This window comes from Aptenodytes patagonicus, chromosome 15, assembly GCF_965638725.1.
Source record: "Aptenodytes patagonicus chromosome 15, bAptPat1.pri.cur, whole genome shotgun sequence".
Lineage (NCBI taxonomy): Eukaryota > Metazoa > Chordata > Aves > Sphenisciformes > Spheniscidae > Aptenodytes > Aptenodytes patagonicus.
The window spans coordinates 8,669,380-8,688,646 of record NC_134963.1 but is presented as its reverse complement, the minus strand read 5'-3'; the positions used below and the strand labels follow the sequence as shown (position 1 = coordinate 8,688,646).

Sequence of the window (19,267 nt, the reverse complement as noted above, 5' to 3'; positions counted from 1 at the left end):
GAGCCATTGGAGTTACACGGAGGGGCAAAGCGACAACGTCCTGGCAGCCGTGCGCCGTCCGGGCACCCTCCCGTGGGCTCTTCCGCACGGGGAAGGTGATAATGAGCTGAGAAGACCTAATCACAGGAGACCCGAGATGCCTTCTATCAAAATCGCAACCCCTTCAGAGAAAGCCCTGCCTAGCAGCTCCCATTAACATATCTTCTGTTTTTCTCTTCCCTCGTTTGCTGTTCCAGGACATTTCCATAGAAACAGGATCCCGGCTCCTTCGCAGTCCAGTTTCCAATAACTACAAACCGCATTAGCGCGAGGGCAGCGGCGCCCAGCCACGCTGCACGCCGGCACATGGCCGCCAGCCACCGACGCAGGCCCGGCTGGCCCTCGCTGCCGTCACTTGGGAAGGGACTCAATCCCGGCACAGACAGCAGGGAAGGTCCCAGCCTGTTACAAATTCCCACCTCTTCCAGCCCCCCCGGTGACCCACCAGCCCCCGCAGCCCTGGGCGCTGCTTCTCCGCCGCACCCGGAGCTGGGCTGTGTCCTCTGCGTCGGAGCAGCTGCCTTTCGCTCTGTGCCAGTGCTGGGTCACCCTGAAGATGGCAGGAACCATCCGTGCCGATGGCTCCCCTCCGCCGCCCGGGCTGGGCACTCGTCTGCCGGGAGAACAGGAGGGAGCTCTGGACTCGGGATTAATCAGGCTTTGGTCCCTTCTTACTTCACCGCTGGCACAGGGGCCAGGAGAATACCTGTGCCATATCCGTTGTAGAGAAAACCTATTTCCGTGTACGTTATTTGCTTTTCGCTGTTTATTTGCTCGCTAAATACCCTGTTAACGGAGGTGGTCGCAGCTGAAATGTTACTGAACTGCAGCAACAGGGCCGGCTTGCTTGGGGGTATGTGATTGCTGATCCAGACGGATCCCAGAAAGATTCTGGGGTCCGTGGGAATCCAGCCTGAGCAGGCAGCTCCAGATGCCGCTGCTGGGGGTCGCAACTCCCGTCTGCAGTCGCTGAGTGTTGACTCGACCCTCGGGATGCCGATCTCAGCCCGGGGAGTCACCCCTGGCCTCAGGTTGGGCCCCCTGCGACTGGCACAGGACCTGGCGTGCCGCGTCGGGGGTCTCGTGCCCGGTTTGTCCGAACAGCTGCGGCTCTGCGCCCCACAACTGCCGGCTGCGGACCCCCGAGGCAGCGAGCCCGGCTTGCCCGGTCTCACCAGGTGGCACCATTGCATCTCTTCTGCCCTGCAGCCTGCGCCGGGGGTCTGTCCGTGGAGCGCCCTGCGGATGGGGTCCCCTTCCTCCAAAAGGGGTGCAGGAGGAGAAGGACCGAAGGTGCTAAGAGGCAGGAGCCCAGGGCTTTCCAGGTCTGACCTGAGACCCGCACAGCCGGCCGGGAGCCGGGCTGCAGCACGCCCCTGCCCGAGGGGCTCAGGCCGTGCTCAGTCAGCCCACGCGGCTCCTACCGAGCTCTGCTGCTCTGCAACCCTGTCTGTCATTTATTGATGACCGCGGGTCCTACAGTCTTGAACTGGCAATTAAGACAGGCTAATAAGCAATCATAATGAAGGCATCGTGGCCTCATAAAACACGATGTAGGAGCGCCATCAGATATCAACAGTGAATTAAATTGCCAAGGGCAGAGACGGCCTACTCGCCCCCCTGACCACGAGTTGTCGCGGGGACAGAGTGGAGCCGTGGCTCTGCATACATGCAGATGCTGAAATGGAAAAGGTGCCAGGTTCCCGAGGAGCCAGGGCACAGCACGAACGTGTCACGCACAGCACCTTGCACAGCTCTGGTCTCTGTAAAGCTTCTCCAGCGCTGTCTGACTTAAACCAACAGCATCCGCCAGCCAGGAGAGCCTGGGCTGCCTGACAAAGCTTCGAACTCGGCCTCGGGCAGGCGGGCGAGTTTCTCCCGCCTGTTTCTCACTTTTGCTATTGTGAAAATTATGTTGGAGGCATCGACCTTGACTTGGACAGCAGGAATTGTTCAGTTTAGCACCTGAATCAGGAAAACGGGTCTGTCCAAGCTGAGTCAAAACAACTCTTTTAGGACCTGTCCCAACAAACAAACCCCCCTTATTTTAAGGGTCAAGGTGAGGCCAAGCAGCTTTTACAGAACCCAGAACACCTTGGCAGCTCTGCCGTAGCATTTGTGCTCTAAGTGCTGCCTGGTTCCCCCCGCGCCTGTGCCAGCAGGATGCGGCCAAGGGGTGATGCCGAGGGGACCCACACTCCTCCTGGGCTCTGCCGAGCTCGGGGGAGCGATGACCACCTGGTGAGTTTGACTCAAATGCACAGCGCTGGCAGAGGGAAGCCCAGAGGAGGAAGAAGATCCTTTCGATTCCTGTTAATGAACCGTGCTGGTTTTGTACAATCTTCCGTCCTGTCAATCTCCCTGCGATACTCCAGGCTAACACAGGGTGGGCAGCGTCCACATGCTGAATGAACCCAGAGACGTTCAGGTGGTTGGTGGTGCTGGCACTTCTGTGGGACCGTGTACCAAGTAAGGCAACACTTAGGCCGTTTGAGAGGGACAAAAAGCGATTTTCGGGGCTTCTTTCTCCCCAGGAACAACGGTGAGTGGGGGTGGGAGCTATTACTAATTTATTACGTTCCTTTGGGGAGAAATTCACTGAAACAAGCCCAGGGACAAGCTCTCCATAAGCCTTGCTGGTTCCTTTTCCTTGGAAAATTCTGCTTCTCCCTGGATTAAAGATGGGTGGGAGACGATTGGCCCCTGTTTTCTGAAGTCTGGAGAGCTTAAATGAGAGCACGTTGATCTATACTTAATGTGATTAAGTTACATCTCTGAGTATCATGGTAATTAAATTAAACTTCCCACTGCTGCCTCTGCGGCTTAAGCAGGATAGTTGTTTTAAGACCACAATTTACTTTTCTGCATTTCATTGCATGGATGAGCAGGTAGGATAAAAGCAATCTGCTAATCAAGTAATCGTACTGTTTAGAAACAACTTCTAACGATGGAAATTCAAATTTAAATCTGATTTGAGCTAGATTTAAACTCTACATTTTAAATCTAAAGTGATTTGTGCTTTGAGTAAAGAAAACGACAGGAAAAAGCAAAACTAAACTGATGAAGGGAGCCCACAGACTACGTCTGACCGTGATGTTGCAGGAATTCAGACAACGTGATGGCTGATGCGCAGGGGACCAGCCAGCTTTCGGAGCGTGAGCTGCAGTAAATAAAAGGCAGAGACCCCCGTCGTAGCCGCCTGCCGGCTGCCCCTTCCTCATCACGGGCCAAAGCGAACGCTCGGATCCAGCACCCCTGACTTCAGCTGTGTATTATTTCAAATGCTATGTAGTCTCCATAGCCTCCTCTCTGAAATGCTTCTAATTGAGTGTCAGATGATGGACAAAAATATTTGGCTACAATTGGCAAAATAACAACATTTTACCCAGAAAACCCCCCGTCTGGTGTGTCGCTGATGAGCACCCTGAGTCCCAGGCAGTACAGCTGATGGGCCAGGCTGGAGCAACACACACAGCCCCTTACACAGGGGCTGGACAACTGTGACCAGAATAAGCAAAATTCTGGGGAAAACTCGTCTCTCCGGCAGGTCGCAGAGCCAGGATCCAGCTGGGAGCTCGGCATTCACAGGGCCCCAAAACACTGGGGCTGACTCTGGGGAGCACAGCTCCTCGCAGTGAAAACCAGCTCCCGAAGACACCCCTCCCTCTGCCCTCCTCCCGTCTCCAGCAGCCCTGAGAACCTGCAATGGTTTTTCCAGCTGGCAGCTTCTAAAAAAAAATTAAGATTTCAAAGCTCTCTCCTCATTGACTTGACAGCGGCAGCCTTGACCCGATGCTGGAGAAGAGGCAGCCGCATTAGCAGGTCGGTGCAGAGAGGCAGCAGGCAGCGGCACGGGTGGGCGATCGGGCGCCCGAGGAGAAGGTGGGAGCTGGGGGAGCGGGACGGGAGCACTGGGTGCATTCGCGGCTCATTCACCAGCGAGGACCCGGGGGGATCTGTCAGGGATGGAGGCTGCTGGAACGGCAGCATTGGCATCGAACCGACGGCACGGCACATCGGCTCGGCTGGAGCGGAGCAGCACCGGCGTGCTGGGAAACTGATACCGGCCGGTGCCTTGGCATAGGGAGCTTATAAACAGCAACATGCGGCCTGCACATCCCTGTGTTGCAAAACCACCGTGCAGCTCTGGCTTGGACCTGTTGTGGGAATAGCTACAGCCGTGCCTGGCTAGTGCTGTTCCTGCATGCTCAGCTCTGCCCAAGGTGCAAGTACAAAGCCCACCTCGGGCCTCTCATTATGTATAATTTAAAAGATCAATGCGGAGAAAGCAAGAGGCTCTTCAGGAGAGCAAGTAGCTTAGTTTTAAAAAGATGCCAGTGTTTGAACAGCTGCTGCTTCACACTCGGGAAGGGGCCTCAGGCCAGCGCCCCGCGCTGAGGGATGCTGCGGGGGGACTTGCTCCCCACAGACCACTGCAGACCACCTCTCACACCCTGCTACCAGCGCGGCCAGCTCCTCCCGTTGGGGCTGGGGGTGACTCTGAGCCCATCTGCTGAGGCTTCCTGAGCAGTGAGCAGGACCCGGGTGCAGGAGGGTCTCCACACGTGGCACACCGAGCCATTGCATGTAAACTACCCGGAGAAAAGAAGGGTCAGCTACAGCGAGAGAGATATTATTTTTTTACAGTTGCTATGGCACCAGCTATCTCTGTTCTGTCATTTACGCCCTTAGAATGGTCCTCAGTCAGGGGGGATTAAACCTTGCTTCCCCCAGCACGCTCCTCAGACAGATCACGCCAGCAGCGGGGATTTCTCACCTTCATCCCCAAGCAAGGGAAGACTCAGAGCCCTCGGTGGCTGCAGCCCCTCTGCCAGCCCCCCGCAGCACCAGCAGTTGAGTACAGCCTTGCCGTTAATTTCCAACGGCTGCGCCCACACCCGTATTGTAAGGACTGCAACTGAAATTCACGGCTTTGCAAAGTCCCAGGAGTGACACAAATCCCTTATAAACCCACAGGAGATTAATTGTCCCTCACCTGTGTGCTGGGCCTCAGCTCGGGGGAGAGCTGCACCGGCAAAGCCATGGGGCCACGTGCACGCGGGCTCACGGAGCGGGGGCTCTGCCTGGCCGTGGCAGGACCCCCCCAACCTCCACTCGCTCCCCACCCAGCGCAGGGACCAGCGCGTCGGGTCAGCCTGACACCCTCCAACTAAACCCCTTTGCTCGGAGAAAAACACGTGCAGAGAGCTGTTGCCAGTCACTCCTTGAAAACCCACCAGCAGAAAACTGTTGCATTTTCAAATGAGAGGTGTTAAAAGGAACAATAATTTCACGTTCCATGAGCAGAGAGGGAGAAGCCGTGCCGAGCACAGCCCGCCCTGCGCGGGGACCGACAGCGGGTGGGTGGCGGGAGCGGATCCACCACCCATCACTGCCCGCTGGGAGGGGGCAGCTCGGGGCTGGGGACCGGTTCGGCCGTCCACTGCTGTGGTCCCCACAGCGGGTGAGGGAACACCTGGGGACACACGGCGAGGTGCTGGGGGCAGCCAAATCCAGGAGGGCAAGGAGGGGTAGCTGGTTAAGAGAAAAACATCCCGTTCCCAGGACTCTTGTGCTCACGCTGTGCAGGCGAGGAGCCGGTGGGGTGGCGTCCCCTGGCAGAGCCGCGTCCCTGCCCTGAGGTGACTATGCCACCGCGGCCTGGGCTGAACCCACCAAGGCACAGCCCGTCCTGCGCACCTCGCTGCAGCCACCCAGAGCACCAGGACGTCCGCCCAGGGAGCAGCATCAGCCCCCTGAGCTGCTCCGGTCTGACAGCCCCGGCAGCCAGCACCAGACACACCAGAAAAGAAAAGTGTGGTTTTGACTGGACGTTTCTAACGGGTCTCCATGTGTGTGCCTGAAGGATTAACAGTGTCCAGAGGTTTCCCGTGCTGGGCAGACACCGGGCACCTGCATCAGGTCATCACAGCAACCCGCTAACCATGGCCCTAAGAGCTGCAGTTCCCAGTTTGATCTCTTCTGTGGTTTCTTTTAATTACAGATGAGGGTGCCTGGAAAAGCCGGTGCTGGAGCACCCCGGGGCCCTGGGAGCACCTGGTGGCCTTGGGCAAGGGCTCGCTTGGCACCGGCCCTTGTGTCGCAGCTGGCGGCGAGACACAGGGACCTGCCTGGGCTGTAAGCCTCCACAGGCACTTTTCATTTGCCATAAAATTTGCTGTTAAACTGTCAAACTGAAGAGAGCAATGGCTTTTGGTACACTGCTATCCCCTCCCTGATTGCATCTGAGCTGCAAAAGTTACTTCACTTTCCAGAGGCTTATTTGCAACAACTCGCACCCCTGGGCTACAGAAAGACCCAGCAAGTCCATGAGGACAGACGGGGCGATGCGGGATGGCTCAAACCGGGCGGCTCTGTGCGAGTGATGCTGGTTCCCGGCCGCACACAGAGATGCCCCCAGCCCACGAGGGTCCGGTGGGCCCATGGCAAGCACCAGTCAAGTTTGTGCCCTGTGCTTGCCTCCCGGCCAGGGGGCATTTCCAGGCCCCGCTCGCTCCACAGAGTTTCCCCTGCAAGAATGAGTGGTCGTCTCCTTTGGTGGGTCTGGTGTCATCATTCGTAGAGTGGTAATTGCAAAATACACCAAGGAGAAAGAAATAACTATTTGTCAGGAGGAAGGAGCACCACCTCGGGGTGCAAATACAATTCTGTTTCACCAGCCCCAACCCAACCCCAAAATGCACCCGCCCAGGCGCAGACCCAGGGAGCAGAGGGGACAGAGACCCGTGCGGTGAAGCTGGTCCCCGCGCCTCAGCCCTGTGCTCAGAAAACTGCTCTCCCGCCTCCTGCCTTTGATCAGAGGACGGGTTTCTCTGCCGGCTGCTCTCGGTGCTGTGGGTTTCCAGCGGGAGGTGGGGAAGCGCAGTCAGCCTGACCCTCCCCTCCTCGGATCTGTCATCAGCAACAGAAAAATCCTTCCCGTCCCCAAGTTACTCAGCCTGAATCCTGCAGGATTTGCCAGGGTGGCAGGATGGCAGAGCAGCCCTGCCCGGCGCCTGCCGCCAGCCCTCCCCGGCAGGGCACGGCCCCCCGCCTGGGTCCCACAGCCGGCCTCGCACCCCCGGGGTCCCAAAGCCACCCCAGGGACAAATGGAGCAAAAAAATGGATTTCCTCCTCTCGGTCATCGGATTCGCTGTCGATCTGGGCAACATCTGGCGATTCCCTTACATCTGCTACCAAAACGGAGGGGGTAAGGACACCGCTAGGATTATTTAAGTCTTCTTTTGGAGAAAAGAAATCTGGTTTTCATCTTTCTGATGCTGAAAAACTCGCTGCTGCTTTTCTTTCTTTGTCTCTAGCTGCTCCTCTCCGGAGAGGGCAGTTTGGAGATTGACCCAACTTCTCCTGACATCTGTCTCTTTTCTGTTTTGTGTCTTTCTTCATTCAAAATCCCCTTCCATTCACTCCTTCCCTGTTGTCATTCACTCCTTCCCTGGCATGGTTGGAGGTGCGTTAGCAGCTCTAGGATCACAAAGAGAAAACTAGCGTGGTCCAAACTGCATAAAAGGATTAAGAATCTGCAAATTTAGGGTGGAAGGTTTGCACCCTTTATGATCTTGTGACTTTGTGAAAGCAACCCTTTCTGATGGCTTGTGTTTTAAAATAATCCTCGCAAGCATCCCAGCTGCCTGCCGCAGATCCCGGACGTGCAGCCGGCAGTGCTGGACCCCACGGAGGAGCCCCGGCTCTCCGGGACGCGCGGCCCCGCGCTGCACAGGGCTGCAGGTGTTCGCTCCTGTGAGGGATCAACAGCAAGTTAAGATACAAAAGGTCCGTGAAGGAAAAAACCTTGAGTAAATGACAACTAAATAAATTGCTTTAAATAGAGCAGAGTAGAAAAACCCCTTGCATGGAAATTAAAAATGAGGAATGAAAATTTTGTGCTGTTTGCAAAAGCACAGTGGATTTAATTGCCAAAGTCAGCATTCGGGTAACGTCCTCTACTGCTTGGGAAAATTAGAAGGAGATAATTAGTACCATACTCAAGGCTAAAATGTGGATCCCAGGTGCCCACATCCAAGCACAGTTATTTGTGATTTACTCCTGTGGGACCGGGAGCAAACTTTAGCCACTCTTCATTGATGTGGGTCAGGCAGATGCTTTCCTTACCCGCCCCACGCACACAGGAAGGTGAGAAGTTCAAACAGCAGCTCTTGGAAAGGACAGCCATGGTCCACGCAGGGCGGGAGAGCTGATCCAGGCCAGTGCTGGGCTCACCCATCAGCTGGAGATGTTCCTAGAAGAGAAACCCTTGAGGGGTTGAGGGTGGAGCGCGTGGAGGGCTCTCGGAAAGAGGAGCCGTGGGGGTTAAATTAACTAATCCCAGCAGGGCTATTCTGACGAGCGTGGTGGGCAGCTCCAGTTCCAAAACCTCCATGGGGTACAAGTGTAGCCCTGGTACAGATGACATTGTTATGAATAATGCAGATTACAGCGCTAATTACTTGTGTCTCGGGGTGACCATGCATATTCAGTGGGATTTTCTCCAAAACTCTTCTAGACCTGAGAGGTGCGTGGTGCCCTATCCCTTGATGGTTTCTATTGCTCTTTGTACCATCCCGGCCAAACGATCTCTCCCCAGCGAAGGCTGGGACGCCAGCGGGGACCAGCACAGCAGCCCAGGAGGCTGGGGCACCGAGCAGGGTCCTCACATCCGCGAGCCCCTTCTGAACAGATAATTTGCAAAGCATCTTACAAACACACATCCAAACCCCTCGTGCACGCTGCTCCGTGACACATCCCTGCAGCGCTGGGAGGGATGGCAGTGGCAGCCCTCCACCCGCAGCCTGCCTGTGCTCACCGGCCAGCGCGGGGCCGCGGTGGTCACTGCCGCTCTGCTCCTCACCCCGCAGGAGCCTTTCTCATCCCGTACACACTGATGGCTGTTTTCGGAGGGGTGCCCCTCTTCTACATGGAGCTGGCCCTGGGGCAGTTCCACAGGACGGGTGCCATCCCCATCTGGAAGCGCATCTGCCCCATCTTTAAAGGTAAGAGACCCCCAGCCCCAGGCCACTGCCACGCAGTCGGGGCCATGCAGTGTTGGTGAGCGGGGCCACGCAGGTGGTGCAGGTCCCCGCAGCCGCGTCCCGGTGGACAGCGAGAGGGCTGGACCGGCGCGGGCTGCTGAGTCTGCCCCCCTCTTTCCCCAGGCATCGGCTTTGCCATTTGCATCATTGGCCTGTACGTCTCCTTCTACTACAACACCATCATCGCCTGGGCTCTCTACTACTTCTACTCGTCCTTCTCGGGCACCCTGCCCTGGGCGAGCTGCGACAACCCCTGGAACACGCCCGACTGCACCAACTACTTCGGGAGGAGCAACGTGACCTGGACCAACTTCTCCAGGTCCCCCGCCGAAGAGTTTTATACGTAAGTGCACATACGTGGATGATGTGTTTAAGCTGGGGCACATCCCTGTGGAGGCACTCGGGTCTGCCGCGCGGGGAGCAGGACCGGGGTGCCTGGGAGCAGGCTTTCACATGGGGATGCTCTTGGGGAGCTCACGGTCCCCATTCTCAGTGCGCTGGGAGAGAGGTGAGTGTGGGACTGCCTGCCCAGGGCTGAGCCTGCTCCCCGGCTGCCTGCAAGGGCACAGCCAGCAGCACCATGCTGACCTGAGACACTCTCCCCGGCTGTGGGGATCCCTGCCCGCAGGAGGAAGGTCCTGGAGATCCAGAAGTCCGGGGGTCTCTACGACATGGGGGGAATCCACTGGCAGCTGCTCCTCTGCCTTTTCCTCATCTTCACCATCGTCTACTTCAGCCTGTGGAAAGGGGTGAAAACCTCCGGGAAGGTAAGAAAGAGGGCTCTGCTGCCAGCCCTGCCAGGGCATGGACGTGCCAGAGCCCTGGGCACGGGGGGGCTTGCAGCCCGGCATGCAGCATCCCCTCCATGGCCAGGGCCAGGCAGGAGGGACCAAGCAGAGCATGTGCCTGGCAGCTGGTGGGGTCTTCCTGGCTGCTTAAACATGGGATATTGCCTCCTCCCCACACCCCTACCCCTCGGCCACCCTGGGCAGCCGTGAGCGAGCTGGCCGTGCCCGACACAGGTGGATTGGGCGCTTGGTGGAGCAGCTCTGCTGGCACCAGGGGCTGATGGCTGCCTCTCTCCAGGTGGTGTGGGTGACGGCCACGCTGCCCTACGTCGTCCTCCTCATCCTGCTGGTCCGGGGGGCTACCCTGCCTGGCGCCTGGAGAGGGGTCATCTTCTACCTGCGCCCGGACTGGGGCAAGCTCCTGAGCACCGCAGTGAGTGTGCAGTGGGATGCACCACCCCGGCTCCGGCTGCCCCCCGCCCTGGGAATGGCAGCACCCAGACCCCCTCCCCAGGACACACAGCCACTCCTGCTCGAGGGTCTGGCCAGAGCCGCAGTGCGATGGGGCCCTTGTTCCTACAGAAACAAGACGCCCTGGACAGGCTCTTGGAAATGTAAATCTGTAATTGAATCACCCATCTCATTGCCACTGGGTTTTGTTTGTGCTGTGTTCTCGCCCTGACCTGACAATAGGCTTCCTGTGGGTAATTACCAGGCAGCACTTGAGAATTCTCATTAAAGGTAATCAGGGTCGTGCTGCTGGGACTGAACCTGCCAGGGCAGGAGTGGGCATGGGGGTCTCGGGGCTCCCTTCGACTCCGTCCCCCCTCCAGGCACAGGGGAGTGCAGATGCTGTTGCTTTATTCTGCTGCTGCAGGACCCAGGGTGGAAACGAGCTCCCTCCTTCCCATGGCAGCTCCCCTGCTCCTGGGATGCCTTTGCGGGAGCACGGGGCAGGGGAAGGAGCCCCAGGCAAGAGAGGAGGTTTGGCAGTATGTACCAACAAGGACCCCATCCCTATGCCGTGGGGTGGGTACGCTGTGGGGTGGGCACGCTACGGGGTAGGCATGCTATGGGGTAGGCACGCCGTGGGGCACCTCCCAGCCCCCAGGACCCCGTGCCTATTCTCCAGCCTGCCTGTTGCTTCTCCTGCCAGGTTTGGGTTGATGCTGCTGCGCAGATTTTCTTCTCCTTGGGCCCTGGATTCGGTGTCCTTCTTGCTCTCGCCAGTTACAACCATTTCCACAACAACTGCTACCGGTGAGCTCCCGCAGCCATGGGTCCCTGCGGGCACAGGGGCTGCACCCTGTGGGCATGGGGGCTGCACCAGGCACGGCTGCAGTGGAGCCGCATCCTGACAGCTCCTGCACCCCGCGGCCACAGGCTGAGCATCTTTCCCCATTTTACTGATGGTTTTGGTATGCGGGGCTGGAAGAGGGAACTGGCGGGGGTGCAGGCGACTGGGTCAGCTGAGATGGTGCGAGAGCTGTGCTGGAGGGACGTTTCTGCCGCAGGACACGTCTCCCTGCTTTCTGCTTTCCAGGGACGCGCTCATCACCAGCATGGTGAACTGCCTCACCAGCTTCCTCTCGGGCTTCGTCATCTTCACCGTGCTCGGCTACATGGCTGAGATGAGGGACGTGGAGGTGGAGGATGTTGCAAGAGATAAAGGTTCGTCTCTCTCCAGCACAACTGCCCCATCCTGGCCCCGCGGTGCCCAGGTGCCCCAGGGCTCTGTGTGCCCATCGTGGCCGAGGGGGGCCAGGGTGATGGCTGGCCCTGGGGTCTGCCAGGGTGTGGGGGCTTGTGCCCAGGAGCCGTTCCCAGGAGCAGAGGACAGAGAGGTGTCTGGCCCTTGTCTCTCAGCCAGGGCCAGGCACGGCCACTCTGGCTTTGGGGCATCTTCCCCAAGCGCATTCCCACCGGCACCCAGGGCTGTGCCAGAGCAGCCGGTGAACAGCAAACCAAACCGGTGTCCCCTCCCAGGGCCAAGCCTCCTTTTTATCACCTACCCTGAAGCAATCGCCAACATGGTGGGATCCACCTTCTTTGCCATCATATTCTTCCTGATGATGATAACGCTGGGGCTGGACAGCACGGTAGGCACCTCTGTGGAGTGCGACAGCACAGCCATGCAGCCTGGAGCCGTGTCCCCAGTGGGGTCTGGGGATGGCCGTGTCCCATGGCTAATAGCGGGGTGACAAGGGGAGCTATGGCCTCGGGAAGGAGAGCTGCCTGCCTGAGCCCTCCGAGCATGGCCAGAGCGGGGATGGAGGGAGGGGACGGGATGGGATGTCCCCCCTCTGCTCACAGGCAGAGGGGGCCGTGAGCAGAGCAGATTTTTCTCGGGGAGCAGGACTGTCCCCACGTCTCATTTCTCCACCCCACGCCGGCGTTTCCTTTGCAGTTTGGGGGCTTGGAGGCCGTGATCACGGCTGTGATGGACGAGTACCCCCAGGTCCTGGCTGGGCGACGGGAGCTCTTCGTCCTCGGCCTCATCACAGTCTGTTTCCTGGGCTCCCTGAGCACTCTCACCTACGTGAGTACCGGGCACCGCTCCGCTCCCGTCCCCGCCACACACCTACTCGTCTCTCCAACAACCCCTGGTGCGGGACATTGCCAAAGACCTGCTCCGCACCCCTGCAGCTGCCCTCCCCTCCCTTGTGCTGTTCCAGGGGGGAGCCTACGTGGTGAAACTGCTGGAGGAATTTGGTGCTGGCTGCTCAATCCTGGCGGTGGTGTTACTGGAAACAATTGCTGTCTCCTGGTTTTACGGTAAGAAACTGCCTCTGTTATGAAAAACATCCTGCAGGCACCTACATGGGTATTTAACCTTATGCAGGTGAGTAAATGCCAGGGGGTTTGGGGGCAGAAGCACGTGCGTGACTCCTGGCGAGGCTGGGATGGGGCACGGAGGGCATCGTGTCCGTGTCCCTGTACCCACGTCTTCTGCGGGTCTCCGGGGCTGTGATGGCTCTCTCCTCCGGCAGGGATACAGAGGTTCTCCCATGACGTGAAAGCCATGCTGGGCTTCACCCCAGGCATGTTCTGGAAGGTGTGCTGGGTCGCCATCAGCCCTGCCTTGTTAGCAGTGAGTATCTATAGCCCGAATTAAAGACCAGGTTGTCAACCCCGCTCTGAATGCCCTGCAGGGGAGCTGCTCTTCCCCTCCATGGCTGCTGCTGCTGCTGCCCAGCTCCCCGGGTGCCTGCACCGCTGGCTCCCCTCTCGCTTGCACGGGGTGAACAAGCTGTTGGGAGGGTGCACTGGGGTCCTGGCTGGGGCTGTAGGACATCATGCCAGCCCTCCCTGCCAGCTCCCCACGCTGCTGCTCCAGCCACGGGCAATGACAAGCTGTCCGCAACCCCTGGGACAGCGGGTTTCAATGAGAAAGGGAGCTGGAAGTGCATTTTCCAGCCTCTTCTGGAGCTGTGCTCCAGTACAAAGCTGGCAGCTGGCAGCTGGGTGCTCACACGGGCGTGAGTGCGGCCCCGTTTCACCCTCCTGGTCCGCAGCATCCCGCGCTCACACTGGCACGGCCAGTCGTGGCTGCATCTCTGATGGCACTGCGGCGCTGTGCACTGGGCCGGATCCATCCCCTTTGAAATGCCAGCTCCCCCGGCACTTCAAAGGCTGCCATCTGCGAGAGACAGAGGGGTCTAATCTCACTGGATCTGCAGGAGAAGAGGCCTTGTGAGGATTAATTACGGCTCCAAGCGCTTTGCCCAGGTTATTAAGGGAGAAGTATTATAATCAAAGCAGACAGCAAATGATTTCATTTCAGCACGGGGACGTGCAGCCTTTGCAGGCCACTGTCTCTGTGGGGTTTGTTAGATGAAGACCTCCCAGCCCATACCTAGCGAGGGGTGGCAGTCTGGGAAATGTCACTGCAATGTCCATGTTGGCCTTTCACGGTTAGGAAAGCAGGGGTGGCAGTGGGATGCGGATATAGGGATAACTTATGGGATGAGCCGGCACCAGTGCCGGGGCTGGGGAGATGTCGCAGCTGATCTGCTCTCTGTGGGGAGCCAACGGGGCTGGTCTGCCAGAGATGCCCGGCTATCACAAAAGAGCTTTTCTGGCCCCGTGTCGTGTGCACATGGGTTTTGCGGGCTGTACAGCCCTGCTGCAGCCCTGTGCCTGCTTGTGACTGGCAGTGGAGCGTGTCCTGCCATGGTCTGGCCCCATGAGCGTCCTTCCCTAACGTGCTCCGCTTCGTTACAGTTCATAGTCGTCAGCTCCCTCCTGGACCAGCCGCCTCTGACACTCTTTGACTATCAGTACCCGGAGTGGAGCATCTCAGTGGGGTACCTCATAGGAGCATCGTCCTTCATCTGCATCCCCTTCTACATGGTGTACAAGCTCGTCTGGACGCCAGGGTCTCTCAAGCAGGTCAGGAGTGGGGCAGGCAATCCTGCGGCCCCTGCACAGGCTGGGGGTGGGCAGGGACCCCCGCTTGGGTCAGTGCGAGACCGGGGCTCCTCAGCATCTTTGTTCATGTGGCAATTAAATCACACCTGGACAGCTGCTTGGAAAAGGGCTCAGAAGAGCATGGCTCGATGGCCTGATCTTTTTAAGTCATATTTCTGAAGCTGTGATTTTGGCTGGGCCAGGAGACAGCGGGACTACATCAGCATGGCCCTGGAGGCAGGAGACCCATCCCCAACTGTCACCCCTCCTCTCGGCCCACTTTTGGGACACCTCCTGCCCGCTGTGGTCTGCTGCAGGCTGACACAGCCCCAGCCCTGCAGCGAGCGAGATTCTGGTGGGGACGGCTTTGGCACGCCAGGGCAGGCAGCCCTGCCTGTGGCACCAGGCCCTGGTGTGGGAAGGAAGTCCATTGCCTTTTTTCTCTGCCTGCTTACACCCTCCAGCGCCTCGCCATCTGCATTCGGCCGGAGAAAACAACGCGAGACCCCCAAGCAGAGGCGGTGTGCATGTCACCTGTCCTGTAGCCTGGCGGCACGTCCAGGGGACACAGAGACTGCTTCGGCTTCCTGCTCCTGCCCCAACAAAGCAATGGGGCAGGCAGAAGAGAAGCTGCCATCACCTTCTTCACAGCAACCTGCCCCTCGTGTCTCCCCCGGCAGCTGCACGTGCTGGCGGCAGCTCCCCGGCCGCCGCCTCTCGTTGCACCCGAGCATCTCGGCGGAAGCGGTGCCGCCAGCACGTGCTGGCAGACCGGAGGCCGTTCTCGCTGCAGGCAGGAAAACCTCTGATCCACAGCAGGGAGAACGGGACCCGCCGCAGGAAGCCAAGGGCCAAACTCCTCCGGTTTGGAGGTGAAGCCCGACTCCCTGTGAAGACGGAGGCGCAGCTGCGAGTGCCGCAGCAGAGGGATTGCTGTCTGACGGTACAAGCCGTGAACACATCTTGCGTAGAGACGCTCGCGACCTTGCTGCGCAAACCTGCTTGGTGTGAGCAGTGCATGCCTTCAGCTGTGCCGTGAGTGGTGTGGAAAATAAAGCTGATATCAATTGTTAGGAGATCAGAGGAGGGAGAGGAGCCAGAGCTTGCCATGCTGTGTTCACAAAGCGCCGTGGTGCGGCTGAAAGCACGGGGCTGGGCTGGGGGAGGTGGGGGGGCTGCCGCTGTCCTGACACACAAATACCTTGCTCTGTTGCAAAGAGCAAAAGTCTGGTAGAGAAACTGAGTGGCCCCTCGGGTCGCTCCCGGGAACACGCTGCTGCAGCCAGAGCCCCTCAGGCCAGGAAGGCAGGTCAGTCCCTCCGGCTGCCCGGTCCCGGCTCTGCCCCCACGATGCGGCAGCTCTGCTGAGCCAGGAGGATTGGCTGCGAGAGAAGTGGCAGCCTCCAGCACGTGAAGAAGAAAAGACCTTAATATATCTCAGTTTAAAAACAAATATTGGGGTCAGGGTGAAGCAGCCCTGGCGCTGGTGTGAACCAGCCACCTGCCGTCTGTCGCGGCTTCCCAGTAACGCCACATCACTTCCAATGCAGTCTCACCATTTCTCAGCAGTTATTGGGCCCATTAAACACTTTCCAGCGCCCACACTCACCACGGCGGAGGCGAAGCAGCAGCTCCCCGCCAACATCTCAGCCGTGTGCTGGCCCACCGCGCTGAACCCTCACCGTCCCCTCCCGGCGGCTCCCGCTCTCCTTCAGGGTGGTGCAGAACAGAACAGGGGAGCACAGCCGAGAGCTGGGGGGGAGCGCACGGGGCTGGGGGGGGAGCACACGGGGCTGGGGAAAGTACACGGGGCTGGGGGGGAGCACTCGGGGCTGGGGGATGCACACAGGGCTGGGGGGGGAGAGCACGGGGCTGGGGGATGCACACAGGGCTGGGGGGGAGCACACGGGGCTGGGGAATGTACACGGGGCTGGGGGGGGGAGAACACGGGGCTGGGGGATGCACACGGGGCTGGGAGGGGGAGAACACGGGGCTGGGGGATGCACACGGGGCTGGGGGGGGAGAACACGGGGCTGGGGGATGCACACGGGGCTGGGGGGGGGAGAACACGGGGCTGGGGGATGCACACGGGGCTGGGGGGGGGAGAACACGGGGCTGGGGGATGCACACGGGGCTGGGGGGGAGAACACGGGGCTGGGGGATGCACACGGGGCTGGGGGGGAGAACACGGGGCTGGGGGATGCACACGGGGCTGGGGGGGGAGAACACGGGGCTGGGGGGGAGAACACGGGGCTGGGGGATGCACACGGGGCTGGGGGGGGCGGAACACGGGGGTGCAGGGACGCCCGGGCGGGCTCCCGGGTCTCCCCCGCGGGTGGAGCGACCCGGCGGGGAGAGCGCAGCCCAGGCCAGTTGGGCTCCGCCGGCCCCGCCGCTCCCCGGAAGGTCCGTCCCGGCGCTGCCGGCGCCCGGCGGGGCGGGCCCTGCCCGGGGCGGGGCGGCAGGAAGAGGAAGGGCCGGGCCGGGCGGACAAAGGCCGGGGGCGGCGGGACCGGGGCCGGGACCGGGCGGTCGGCGGGGAGCGGCGATGGCGCTGGCGGCGGTGCGGGGCTGGGCGCTGGCGGCGCTGGCCCTGCTGGCCCCGGGCCCGGCGGAGCGCAGCCGGCCCTACGCCGTGCTGCAGAAGCAGAACCTGGGTAAGGAGCGGTCGGGCGGCGGCAAGGGGCGGGTTGCAAATACGGCAGCGCTTGGGCGCCTTTCTGCTTGGTTTTCTTTTTTTCTTTTTTTTTTTTAAAGCTAATTTGGGGAAACGTCTCGGGGAGGGCAGTCAAATCCTAACCTGTCGCGCTCCCTCCTCCCGCAGTGCTGCTGGGCAGCATCCTCAGCGCCCTGCTGCTCACCATCATCCTCATGGCCGTCTGCGTTTACAAGCCCGTCCGACGGCGGTAGCGGAGCGGGACCCGGCGGGCCCGTCGTGGGGAAGCGCTGCCGGTCCCGCCTGGTTCTCCCGCCTGGCACCCAGCCGTCCCGCCACCTCTCCTGCCAGCGACGGGGGATGCCCTGACGTCGTGTGGACGGCTCTTTGCCCACGCAGCATCGTGTGGCTCCATCGTGATGTCACTTTCAATGACAGTATGGCTGGGTGCTGGAAGTCACGCCCCAGTCCTCAGCAAACTGGCTCCTGGACCTCCCGGGAGCGCTTCCGCAGCAAACCCGGCTGGGTTGGAGCAGGGCCTGTAGCAACGCACCTTCTTCCCAAAACGCAGCGTTTCAGCGAGGCTGATCTGACGTGATGTGCTCGAGAGCATCCCTGGTGCGTGTGTGCACCCGGGGCCTTGGGAGGCTGCCGGGAATGCGACCGGCCGTGACGCCCATTCTGATCAGTGCCCGGGGAACCGCGCTGCGTCAGCACGAGAACACGGCCAGACCATTAACATCACTGTCTGTCGAGCAGGCCCAAGCACTCAGTTACACCACGTCTAGTTTTGCTTTCCAATTAATTCAGTTCCTTGCTTGAATGCTGAGTCTTGAGTGTTTGTAGCGCAGCCTTCAAAAATAGTCCAAGGGCAAAAGCTCAGCAACCGACCGCAGCTGTGGCTGTGGGGGTCTGGTACGTGCTTACCTCTGAGCAGAAATACTGAAGCATGAGCAGACCCTGGTGTAGCTGTTTAGGGACCGGCTTGTCATTCCTGACGTTATTTGCTTTAACTCTTACCTAAACAGCCCCAAGCAGCCTTGCACCAAAACAGCCCTGCTGAACCTGTTACGAACTGGGGTGCCGGCGAGGGTTTCCAGCCTGTGCTGAACACTCCTCTCCTTGCAGGTGGATTTGTGCTCCTGAGCAGGTTACTGTCCTACTGGAAATAGGAGCCTCCAAAAGCTTGCAAGCCAGGCAGATGCTTGAGACTGCTGGGCTCAGGCTCTCTAGAAGTATGTTGTGTTTAAGCTCCGGACAGACCTGCTCTATGCATTTTCAGTAATAAATTCAAGGGTTTACACTGAAATCACACTTGCATATGAATGCTGCTATTTTGTTTTGCACTGCTATGAGTAATAACTGGATTTTGCTTATTAAGTATTACTTTGCTATTTAACATAGGGGTGTTTTGGCTAGTAATTTATTTAGCGTTTTAAAACTTAACTTCCAGAACAATTGTGGTGACCTGTTCTCTAAAACCTTGTGCTGCACCTGACATATTTTCTGTTCAGTTTGTCTTAAAGGACACCGACCACTGATTGCAACGGGGGATTTTCTTTGCTGCTGCTCTATTAGTAAAGTGACAGTGGGAGACTGGCCTAGAACGGATCTAGTTACTAATCTAAGTGAAACATGAGTGAGCAAGCAAGGTAACACTGTTCTATTGCTTTCTGATCCTTTTCTTTTTTTTGATGACCGAGCCCTGTATCACTGACTTTTCTTGGTCCTTCGTCTGGTGTAAAACTTGGCCTGTACCTGTGTGCTGTTTGTGGGGGGATGGATGGTGTAGCTTGCAGCTACAGCTCCGAGTTCCCAGGAGCAGCATTCTTATTTGCATTCATTCTTCACTCCCTGCTATGTCTCTTTGTACAAATAAAAAGCTAAGTAAACAATCCAGGACTCTTTTTATTTATTCATGGATGTTCTGTTTGTTATTAACTCAGCTGTAGCTGTATGAAGGGATGAGGCAGTCCCCTTTCCCACCTCTGATAATCTTACAGTTCTTACCCCATTTTCAATGGTGAGGGAAGGGGGGGCAGGACAGCAGTGTGATAGTAAGAGCTGGGTGAAGCCCCTGTTTTCATGGGTGCTTGTTAGCAAGGAACTGTTAAGAGTAAACTGAAAATGAAACCTTATTGTGCAAGTGTAGTGCAGTTACCAGCAGACGTTAACAGGTAAAGTTCAGTTAACTCAGTTATGAAGACTAACTATTTTGAATCAAAAGTCAGCCAAAGGAGTATAAGAAGGATTTCCAAATTAAGCACATCATGAATTCTTGCTGTACGTAGCCTGCCTGCTTGAAACAACAGTCTAAAAGCACAAA

At 58.6% G+C, this 19,267-nt stretch overlaps 2 protein-coding genes across 2 annotated transcripts; both read left to right on the top strand.

The window, feature by feature from the left end:
- The first annotated feature begins 7,030 nt into the window (after nucleotides 1–7,030).
- On the top strand, nucleotides 7,031–14,830 carry LOC143167310 (sodium-dependent serotonin transporter-like). The gene is made up of 13 exons (XM_076352605.1): nucleotides 7,031–7,250; nucleotides 8,914–9,048; nucleotides 9,211–9,430; nucleotides 9,716–9,854; nucleotides 10,174–10,308; nucleotides 11,032–11,135; nucleotides 11,419–11,546; nucleotides 11,862–11,974; nucleotides 12,283–12,414; nucleotides 12,551–12,650; nucleotides 12,866–12,966; nucleotides 14,100–14,267; nucleotides 14,750–14,830. Exons 1-13 carry the CDS (start codon nucleotides 7,031–7,033, stop codon nucleotides 14,828–14,830), a joined length of 1,776 nt encoding a protein of 591 aa, XP_076208720.1.
- A 2,003-nt stretch (nucleotides 14,831–16,833) lies between these two features.
- Nucleotides 16,834–18,836, top strand: C15H12orf76 (chromosome 15 C12orf76 homolog). Its single transcript, XM_076353158.1, has 2 exons — nucleotides 16,834–16,942; nucleotides 17,110–18,836. The coding sequence occupies exons 1-2, from the start codon at nucleotides 16,834–16,836 to the stop codon at nucleotides 17,193–17,195; spliced, it is 195 nt and encodes a 64-aa protein (XP_076209273.1). The 3' UTR covers nucleotides 17,196–18,836.
- The last annotated feature ends 431 nt before the right edge of the window (nucleotides 18,837–19,267 follow it).